General features: G+C 37.9%; 2 protein-coding genes across 4 annotated transcripts; one reads left to right on the forward strand and one right to left on the reverse strand.

Moving 5' to 3' along the window:
* Nucleotides 1-201: 201 nt before the first annotated feature.
* On the forward strand, nucleotides 202-5,709 carry LOC132053990 (ABC transporter B family member 19-like). Its single transcript, XM_059446078.1, is given in 6 exon segments — nucleotides 202-240; nucleotides 368-627; nucleotides 742-1,055; nucleotides 1,256-1,479; nucleotides 3,114-3,969; nucleotides 4,127-5,709. Coding segments are annotated over 6 exon segments (3,168 nt in total). The 3' UTR covers nucleotides 5,602-5,709.
* Nucleotides 5,710-6,066: 357 nt separating this feature from the next.
* LOC132052571 (uncharacterized) lies at nucleotides 6,067-9,414 on the reverse strand. 3 transcript variants are annotated; one of them, XM_059444171.1, is made up of 6 exons: nucleotides 9,263-9,414; nucleotides 9,020-9,116; nucleotides 7,628-8,430; nucleotides 7,364-7,475; nucleotides 6,441-6,536; nucleotides 6,067-6,359 (listed from the first exon to the last, which is right to left on the reverse strand). In XM_059444171.1, the coding sequence occupies exons 1-6, from the start codon at nucleotides 9,319-9,321 to the stop codon at nucleotides 6,276-6,278; spliced, it is 1,251 nt and encodes a 416-aa protein (XP_059300154.1). In that variant the 5' UTR covers nucleotides 9,322-9,414; the 3' UTR covers nucleotides 6,067-6,275. The 3 variants fall into 3 exon arrangements, with proteins under 3 accessions (XP_059300154.1, XP_059300153.1, XP_059300155.1); XM_059444170.1 differs by having other exon boundaries at nucleotides 9,011-9,116; XM_059444172.1 differs by having other exon boundaries at nucleotides 9,037-9,116; nucleotides 9,263-9,413.
* Nucleotides 9,415-10,096: the final 682 nt, after the last annotated feature.

A 10,096-nucleotide genomic window follows, 5' to 3' on the forward strand; every position in this document is an offset into this window, starting at 1 on the left:
CATCCATTTAAACCTACATTGTTTTCTTTTCCGTGACAGTTGGGACATTTTCTATCATGCATTGCAACATTTGGTTCTGGAGTCTTGATTGCATTCATATCCTGCTGGGAAGTGTCTCTCCTATCCTTACTAGTTGTCCCGCTGATTATGTTAACTGGCGCCACTTATACAAAGAGAATGAGTGTGATTTCGAATATAAAAATGGCGTACCTTTCAGAGGCCACATCAATGGTAGAACAGGTGACAAGTTATAGCAATTTCTTCAATGACAATCTCATGTTATAAAGAATAGGCCGATGAGCTGACCTTATTTTACAGCACCAAATGACAATTTATTCATATTGCATATCTGATGCCTCTATGACAGACGATCTCCCAGATCAGAACTGTATTTGCTTTTGTTGGAGAAAATTTATCAATCAAATCCTTCTCAGACTGCATAGAAAGACAAATGAGGATAAGCAAGAAAGAAGCATTTATAAAAGGTCTCGGAACAGGCATGTTACAGACTATAACTTTCGGTTCGTGGGCTCTTATTGTGTGGGTGGGAGCTGTTGTTGTAGCAGCCAAGAGATCAAGTGGAGGAGATGTCATAGCTGCAGTTATGAGTATTCTGTTTGGAGCAATGTAAGAGCAAAAACCTCATATTCTTCAACAGATTCTTCATATTATGAAGAAGAAACTTAAGTACCTTAGAAACAGCAACCAGATGAGTTTGTCTTTCTCTTTCTCAAACTTCAGATCACTTACGTATGCTGCACCAGATATACAAATCTTCAATCAAGCAAAAGCAGCAGGAAAGGAAGTTTTCCAGATGATCGACAGAAAACCCACAATAAATGCTGACTCCGGAAGGATGACATTAGAAGTAATAAATGGCAATATCAAGATACAGGATGTATACTTTGCTTATCCATCACGGCAGGAGAAGTTAGTTCTTCAAGGGTTCTCTTTGTCAATTCCAGCAGGAAAGGTAGTGGCACTTGTTGGAAGTAGCGGGTGTGGTAAAAGCACCATCATGTCACTACTAATGAGATTTTATGATCCCCTGAGAGGTTGGTCAAATATTCATTATTAATCATAGCTCTTAGACGCTGAATTTGCAGAAGCATATGACAAAAGAAAGTTTCACATGTAACTGTCTAAAAGCTTCTTAATGTTCTCTAAAAGCTTCTTAATGTTCATACTGCATCAATCAAATACAATAGGTGAATTACACAAAATCCGAAAACTCACTCAATATGAAATCGATCAGGTGAGATTCTCCTTGACAACCACAACATCAAGGATCTTGATTTGAAGTTTCTTAGGAGAAACATAGGAGTAGTTTCCCAGGAGCCATCCCTATTCGCTGGCAGCATTAAAGACAACATTAAGATGGGAAACATTGACGCAAATAATCAACAGATTGAGAGAGCCGCCTTGTTGGCAAATGCACATTCTTTCATATCCCAGCTACCGGATCAATATATAACAGAGGTCAGACCACTACCACTCAGATACATGATTAACTGTTTCATTAGGCTGATTCTAGAAAGAAAGAAAAAAAGAAATATAGCCGTCTACCCATTTGTGGTATTCAGTTCTGTATATTTTCAATAGAATGAATGATTAGATTTTCCATAGCCATGGAGTTATGGGCAAATCATGCTCGAAGGAACAGGAAAATTATTAATAATAATAATAATAACAACAATAATAATAGTTATAGAAATTATAATAAATGTTTGTACAATTCATATGGTGAATTAGAGGTGTTGCAAAGAACGGAAAAAGAGGATGATGAGGGGAAGAATATTCATAAACAGAACAATGTTAGGTACCTCGTGTATTTAGGTAGCATTATATGCCCTAAGGATAGTTCAGACATGAAAAGAGTTTTCTAGCTATATAAAAAATGAGTCCACCACTACCAGTCTATAATTACTGGAACATCCTAGTTCATAACCCAGTAGATTCCTAAAGAATCAAAGTTTGGAACTTCTGACGATGTCCTCCGAATCACTAGAATTTATTTAGGACCATCTAAGAGTCTAAATGAAACCAAACAGAAAAAATAAACTTTGTGAAGCAATTCAGAAAATAAAACTAATGATATTAGCATTAACTTTTGGCATCATCATTGCTCAAAGTCTCATCTGCACAGAATCCTTAATTAGCTGGGATAACCAATAGCTGATTAGACCACCATGGACTCTAAAGGACGAGATTCAATGAAAAAGAACTGGTAAGCATAGCTTGCCTGCCAAAGAAAAAACATGAAATTACTACCAAGTACATACTCCTTATACTCCTCATCTATGAAAGGCGGATTTTCTGCTTCTCCACCTCCGGAAACAAAAAGGAGACCCATAGGCACATCTCAGGCTTGAGAGCACTTGGAAAAAGAAAAAAGTGTGCACCTAGCAAGTCCTGTGCCTTTACCTGACCCAAGGCAAAATGATTTCCGGAATATCCTTTTTAAAACATTGACTATAAGATATTGTTAAAAGTAGAAAAATGAGACACACAGCTTTCCAACTCTCAGAATAGGTGTTCAATTCTAGTGAACCAATATAATTCCATTAACACCAGTGTCAGCTGAGCCTGCAGTATAATCATTTCCTCAAGAGAGCATTTGTTAAGATCACCTGAAAGTGATGTTGCCATACTCAATTTGCCTGTATGGCATAGCAGGACAATGAACGAAGAAAGGCAAACAAGAACAACAGGCTACCACATACAACCCCGTACTAAAAGTACTGTGTGACATAAGATATAACAATTTGACAATCAGGGAGGGTTAGTCACGTAAAAAAGCCCCTAAAACAGTAACTTATAAACTAACAGTAGAATACAATTAACAATAACAATTTACTAATTACTACTGTAGGAATCAAGAGCCAAATGCCCTAAATTGAGAATCCTGAATTCTTCTCAGTATCTAGCATACTTAGCTAAAACATGTCACTGCTCCTCTGTCATCCTCCCAGCATGATATGTCAAAAGGAAAGTAGTTGTAAACCAAGATCAAAGCACATCCAAAACTATGTGTTAATTCTTGTATAGCAAAGCTTCCAGGAAAATATTGAAGCACGCTGAATTAGATTTATTGTTAACATGTCCTACTCTAGGTAGGGCAAAGGGGTCTCCAACTATCCGGTGGACAGAAACAGAGAATTGCAATTGCAAGAGCAATACTAAAAAACCCTCCTATTCTTTTGCTTGATGAGGCCACCAGTGCACTTGACACAGAGTCAGAGAAGCAAGTCCAAGAAGCACTCGAGACAGCAGCACAAGGCAGAACAGTCATCTTAATTGCACACAGAGTGTCGACTATTGTTAATGCAGACATGATAGCTATTGTTGAGAATGGGAAAGTTGTGGAAACGGGAGCACATAATAACCTATTAGATACCAGTGCATTCTACAACAGCTTATTTAGTATGCAGAGCATCAGGCAAGATTGTCATACCAGGTCAGATTAAACTCAATATCATATTCATCATTATAAATTAGACTGGCTGATTCATTCAAATGAACTACACTTAATTAACAGGTCGGAGGCTACAAATAGAAAAGTTCTTTCCATACAAGAGGATTCATCTCAGGACCATAAGAAACCTGATGAGCCCAAGGAAAGCAAAAGAGAGCTTAAGGAACTTCCTGAGAAGGAGCACATCCGAAGAAATGAAAGACATATATTCTTCAGAATCTGGTTTGCCTTGAACGAGAAAGAGATCATAAAGACTACTATTGGCTCCTTAGCAGCAGCTTTTGCAGGCATCTCTAAACCCGTTTTTGGGTTCTTCATCATTACAATAGGAGTGGCATATTACCATCCTGATTCAGAGGAGAAAGTAGCTGTGTATTCAGCAATATTTGCTTCAATCGGAGTGATGTCTTTGTTTGCTCACACTTTGCAGCATTACTTATTTGGAGTAGTTGGAGAAAAGGCCATGACAAATCTAAGGCGAGCTTTGTACACAGGTATCCTACTTACATATTCCTGGAAAATTAGATCCATCAATCTATGTTTCTTTTTCTTCCTTGCCTATTTAACATTCAATTTTGGCCCCTATGCAACAAAATTTCTTTTCACCAATATAAAAGTTGATGCTTATCACATTTCAAACACTATTTGCAGCCACACTACGAAATGAATTAGCTTGGTTTGAGAAGCCCAAAAATAGTATTGGATCACTTACATCAAGGATAGCCAGTGACACATCCACAGTCAAGATCATAATATCCGACCGCATGTCTGTCATTGTCCAGTGCATTTCGTCCATAGTGATTGCAACAACTGTCAGCATGATAGTTAATTGGAGAATGGGTCTGGTAGCCTGGGCTGTGATGCCATGCCACTTCATAGGTGGCCTCATTCAAGCAAAGTCGGCTAAAGGATTTTCTGGTGATAGTAGTCTAGCACACTCGGAACTTGTTGCCCTAGCTTCTGAATCTGCAACTAATATAAAGACTGTTGCATCTTTTTGCCACGAAGAACAGATAGTTGAGAAGGCCAAACTGTCCTTACGGAGACCACTTAGGAAAGGGAGGTCAGAAAGCATCAAATTTGGAATTATTCAAGGCATCTCTCTCTGCTTATGGAACATAGCTCATGCAGTTGCCTTATGGTACACAACAATCCTTGTTGACAGGAATCAAGCCAGCTTTGAGAATGGGATAAGGGCATACCAGATATTTTCCCTCACTGTACCCTCAATTACAGAACTATGGACACTGATACCCACTGTACTATCAGCCATAGATTTACTAAAACCTGTATTCCAAATCCTCGACCGGAGCACAGAAATTGTACCAGACATACCAGATAGTTCAGAACCCGAAAGCATCAAAGGAGAAATTGAGTTCCTCAATGTCCAGTTTTGTTACCCATCAAGACCAGAAGTAACAGTTCTCAACAATTTCAGTCTACAAATTGAAGTCGGATTAAAGGTGGCACTTGTTGGGCAAAGTGGAGCTGGAAAATCTTCAATTGTGGCATTGTTACTGAGATTCTATGATACCAATGAAGGAAAAGTTCTGATTGATGGCAAGGATATAAGAGATTACAATCTTAGAAAGTTAAGGGCACAGATTGGATTGGTACAACAGGAGCCACTCCTGTTTAGCTGCTCAATTAGAGAAAATATATGCTACGGGAGTGAAAGAGCATCAGAAGCTGAGCTAGTGGAAGTATCAAGGTCAGCAAACATACATGATTTTATAAGTAACTTGCCTGACGGATATGACACACTTGTTGGGGATAAGGGTTCTCAACTTTCCGGAGGACAAAAACAACGAGTAGCAATAGCAAGAGCCTTACTCAAAAAGCCAAGAATAATGCTGTTAGATGAAGCAACAAGTGCCTTAGATATCGAGTCTGAAAGGGCAGTTGTGAGTGCACTGGAATCAATGAAACTAAACAGCTCTGGAGACACAAAAATGACGCAGATCACAGTAGCACACAGGCTTTCCACAGTAATAAATGCAGATACTATAGTTGTTATGAACCAGGGTAAGATTGTGGAAAAGGGTAGCCACTCAAACCTGATGGCAGAACCAGATGGTGTTTATTCAAGATTTGTTAGGCTCCAAAGTACGGAGAACAAAGATTGATGCACGCTGATAATTGCATAAAAGGTAAGAGTTAGGGTTCACCACTATAACTTGTTAGTGATACACTGTTGCATTTGGTGAAGATAAATGTACCAGATAGGGCAGGAATGGGATCAATAGGTGTTGAATTTTTTAGTTAGCTTCCAATAGAACTTCCCTAGGTGAATACGTACTCTTGCTATAGTTATTTTGTTAGGGAGTTTACTCTTAACTACTTTTTATTTTATTAGGAGTCTTGCTATGGTAACCCTCTATTTAAGAGCAAGTTGAATTTCCTTGAAACAAAGAGATCGGAAACTCCCTGAAGAGTTCCAAGGTCTGCAATTATCTTTAATGAATTGCAAAATTTCAGCAATCATAGCCAAGTCAAGGAAAGAACAAGGCTGAGACCTGTGTGTTGGATCTGATTTTCCCATTAATCGTCCAGTGACGTAATTCAGAACTAGGGACCTTAACACACACGTCTACCTCCGAAACCTTTTTCTCATTTAATAGCTACAAGAGCTTAGTGTCACAGTGGCTAATATTTTCAGAAACCATATGGTAAAACAGATTTTATATTTCATCTCCAAATGACGAGTACACTGAATTGATGCATGCAATGCTAAGAGCACCACTCTAAGTTATCTGTCTGAAATCCAGGTTGGAAATTGTACATCCTTTAGATTTTAGGACTAAACTTCAACACGGACGCTGTGTAGATTCTTTAGGTTTTCAATCTCCTCCGGAGAGGCAATTCCAGGATCAATAAAACACAACTGCAATAGAAATAGTGTGTTAATTGATAACTCAAAACAGGACAATCAAATAAATGCCAGACAGTTGAAATGCAGTAGAACCTGATATAATGGCTTCTTTAGAGTGTGGACACCTCTTTTTATTAGCTTTTGCCAACCTGAGTTTCCTTTAAGAGATCTTGCCAGGGATTCTGTTGGCTGAGACAAGGTATAGTGGAACTTCTGGTCAGTAATCTAGAGATATTATAGATGATTTATCTTAGAAGTAAGATGACCCCGCAGCAGGGCAGGCAGTTAATATTTTGACAAAACTTAAGAGTAAAAAGAACGATAAAAATCAGAAGTATCAAATTTTTGCCTAACTTGAAAGGGCATTAACAGACCCCACGTGTGGGATTACACTGGGTTTGTTGGTGTTGTTGTACAATGACTATCCCATACATCAGCCATCCCAAATGATGTTTAATCCATAAGTGATGATAACTAGAATATAAAATAACAGATTGTACCAAGTTGATGGAGATCCTTTTCTAAGTGTGCACATTTGCAGACAATTCCATTAAAGGAGAGCAGCACAATAATGAATCTCTCGTATGTGCTTATTTTCAGATGTACTGGTAATGTAAGAATACTCTAAACAATATATTTAATGCAAAAGTCTAAAGTTCCTTGTGGTCTTAGTTCTGGAACCAATTATACATAAGCAGGTTAAACAACGAAAGCCAATAGCCAATAAAGGAACTTATGAAGCATAGACAACTTTCTGAGTCCTAACCCACCATCTATCATAATATGCTTTTCCATCTTCAGCTTATAAAAACAAAAATCATTACGACCATTTAACAAGGGAAGGGGAGACTGGGGATGTCACATACACCTTTCAAGGAATATGACAAATACGGTCATCAGAGATGACTCGAAAAACCTTTCAAGAAATATGACAATATAGGGATGCCATAAAGACCGCAGCAATAGCAGAGCCGCGAGACAAGACTTGCTTATGGACGAAATGTGCATATACTCACATGACCTGGATCAAAGATCAATAGATTGTACTGCATCGACCCATTTCTCTGACATTTAATTTGAATCCCAACAATGGTTCTTGAGTGGCCATCATGCTGGAAGTACAACGGCCTGTTTGAATGAAGCTTATTAGGGACCCCATTAAGAATAGAGAATAACGATGAAACAAAAGATCGATAACCAAGAAATTCATGCACCATCAAAGATGATCGTATACATCCAAGTTAATCAAGGAAATACAGTTGCTGACTAAATACACTTACGCTTTCTGACTGACTAGGATCCCATGATTGCCGGATTTCCTGGATCTATTGTCAGAGAAGTAATTCCACACCCAATCAATGAGTGCCTGCTGAACCTTAGGCTTAGCCTTTACATCATCCGAAATCGAAACAGCCTTGGATACATCATTTTTCTCTTTGGAGAGATATCTATCCATTGGTCCATAAACCTGCGGTATCATCTTGCCCACACACTTCCCAACTCCACTTGACCTAATGACTATCTCCCGGCTAACAAAGTCCACTATCCTGGCACGAAGACCAAATGAACGGAAGAGCGTAGCACATTCTGTTGTTCCAATCCATTTTCTTTTGCCATAAATTGCTTGATCAAAGTCTTCTGAACCCTGTTTATCAAAGCCTCTTTTCCAAGCAATTTCAAGCCATCTTTGGAGTGAAGGGATGTCAGGCACAAATCCTGAACCTCCGTACAAGACCTCCCTTGCTTCTTGTTGTTGCTTAAGCAAGTGAGAACTAAGCATCTGGATATTACGCCACCCACAACCCCACCCAAAATCCTCTGAAGGGCTGCTTTGGAAATGATCAACATAACCACACAAAATGGTGGTGGTCTTTTCAGTCTCCAACTCTAAACAGTTCCTCAACAAATCCATCAAGCCTTGTCCAATCTGAGGGCAGGTTTCCTTGATCTGCACACTAGCTAAAATCCTTATTGTTTCAGTTATATCTTTCTCTCCAGGATTGCGATTTTTGGCCTCATACCTCAAAGAACTTCTCTCCTGATTCTGTCGAGAACTAGTTTCACATTCCATGGCATCATCAACCTGATAATTAGGTATGCAAGGCTTTAGAAAATTAGAGCTAGCAAAAACAAGGCTACAACCATTTAAATATCTTTTATGACCCTCAATCCTATTTTAGGTAACAAGTCACTTTTAGGGACAAAATTTACCAATTTAGAAAATTTCAGAATATTAGAACTTCTGATTTTCAAAATTATAAAGATTTGCAGCCGAGATATCAAGGTCCCAAGTCCTTGAATAGTCAAAACATTGATGATGGCCATAGTGAAACTAATAAATCCTTGAAATTGCATATATTATATAGGTGCAGTGACTCCACCCAACTGAGCTTAAATACCAATCCCGGATAAATGAGATGGGTTATGATCACAACATTGGGGATCGCCTTTTGTAAAAATAGTCAAATTATTAAATTCCTGGGATTGAAGAGATAATATAAACAGGGTAGGGTGTAGCTATGTAGTTAGGCCAGTACTTTCGACACGTAAGATAAATATATGTGTAAAATTCTATTAAATTGCAACAAATAGTAGGTCTGAACCCATAAATCCGCCTCGACATATAAAAGCAGAAGAATTTACAAAGAGAAAAAAAAGTAAAAAAAGAGTACGGGGAAATAAGTTGGACTTGAAGGGGCAAGGGCAATTTCTTGAGCCAATTCGAAGTCTTTAGCAATATCTTCATCGTCAAAATGACTGTTTGCGTGCCTGTATTAATAATGGAAATCGATTATTCAAATTTAGAACTTGTAAAAGGAAAAAAAAAAAACAAATAAGAAATAGAGATAGAACATAACAAAATCAAGAAACAATACAAACAAAAGAAGAATGGAAAGGAAGCATAAGAATATTACCTTTGGAGTTCAAGGGTGAGAACGGAGAGATTACAGATAGGGCAACTTGAGAAATCCATACGTATCAAGGATTGTGATTGAAAGCCTTTCCCACTTTTCTTTCGCGGTTTCCCTCTTTTGAACCTTTTCCGTACCCTATTTATGGGGAATGCAGCATGCTGCTTCTTTTTAAGAAAATTGATTTTAATTTTTTTTTTTTAATCTTAATGACATATTCTATTAATTATACATTTATTTATTAATGTTTAGATCATAAATTTAAAAAAAAAAAAAAAAAAACTTCTTTTCGACTGATGAATGGTTATACCGTAGTGGTCCGAACTAATTATTTTACACTTCCTACTTAGCGTAGCTTGATATATGGGTCAGTGAGTGAGAGTTTAGTTTCCATCTTGGTATGCGACCTTAGATTGATGTTGTATGTTGCAACTGCTATTGCAGTTTTCTTGATCAATACAATAGGTCAAGGTATAGCTAAGCAAATATCTTTATGCACCCATTTCACATGTTAGGCATAGCTAATGTATTCGGCAGCTCCCTATTCAGTGTTATGCATGATTTCTTGATAACTTCTAGTCTAATCTGGTAATGACAGAGAAGATGAATCCGCTAATAAAAGTTACAGATTCGATCAAGAGGAAGAAACTTATAAGAGTGGAGCTGAAACTATGGAATATAAAAATATATTGGTAGCGGATTATTTCACCTTAATGAGAAGCCTTTGCGCGAGCATGAAGAACGAAGCGGAAGTGAAAATGTTGGCTTGAGTAATGCGAACATTCCTAAGAATTCAACGCCTTGAAAACTTAAAGTATTCCTCCGCAAATTTGTTCG

Source organism: Lycium ferocissimum, chromosome 4, assembly GCF_029784015.1.
Source record: "Lycium ferocissimum isolate CSIRO_LF1 chromosome 4, AGI_CSIRO_Lferr_CH_V1, whole genome shotgun sequence".
Taxonomy (NCBI): domain Eukaryota; kingdom Viridiplantae; phylum Streptophyta; class Magnoliopsida; order Solanales; family Solanaceae; genus Lycium; species Lycium ferocissimum.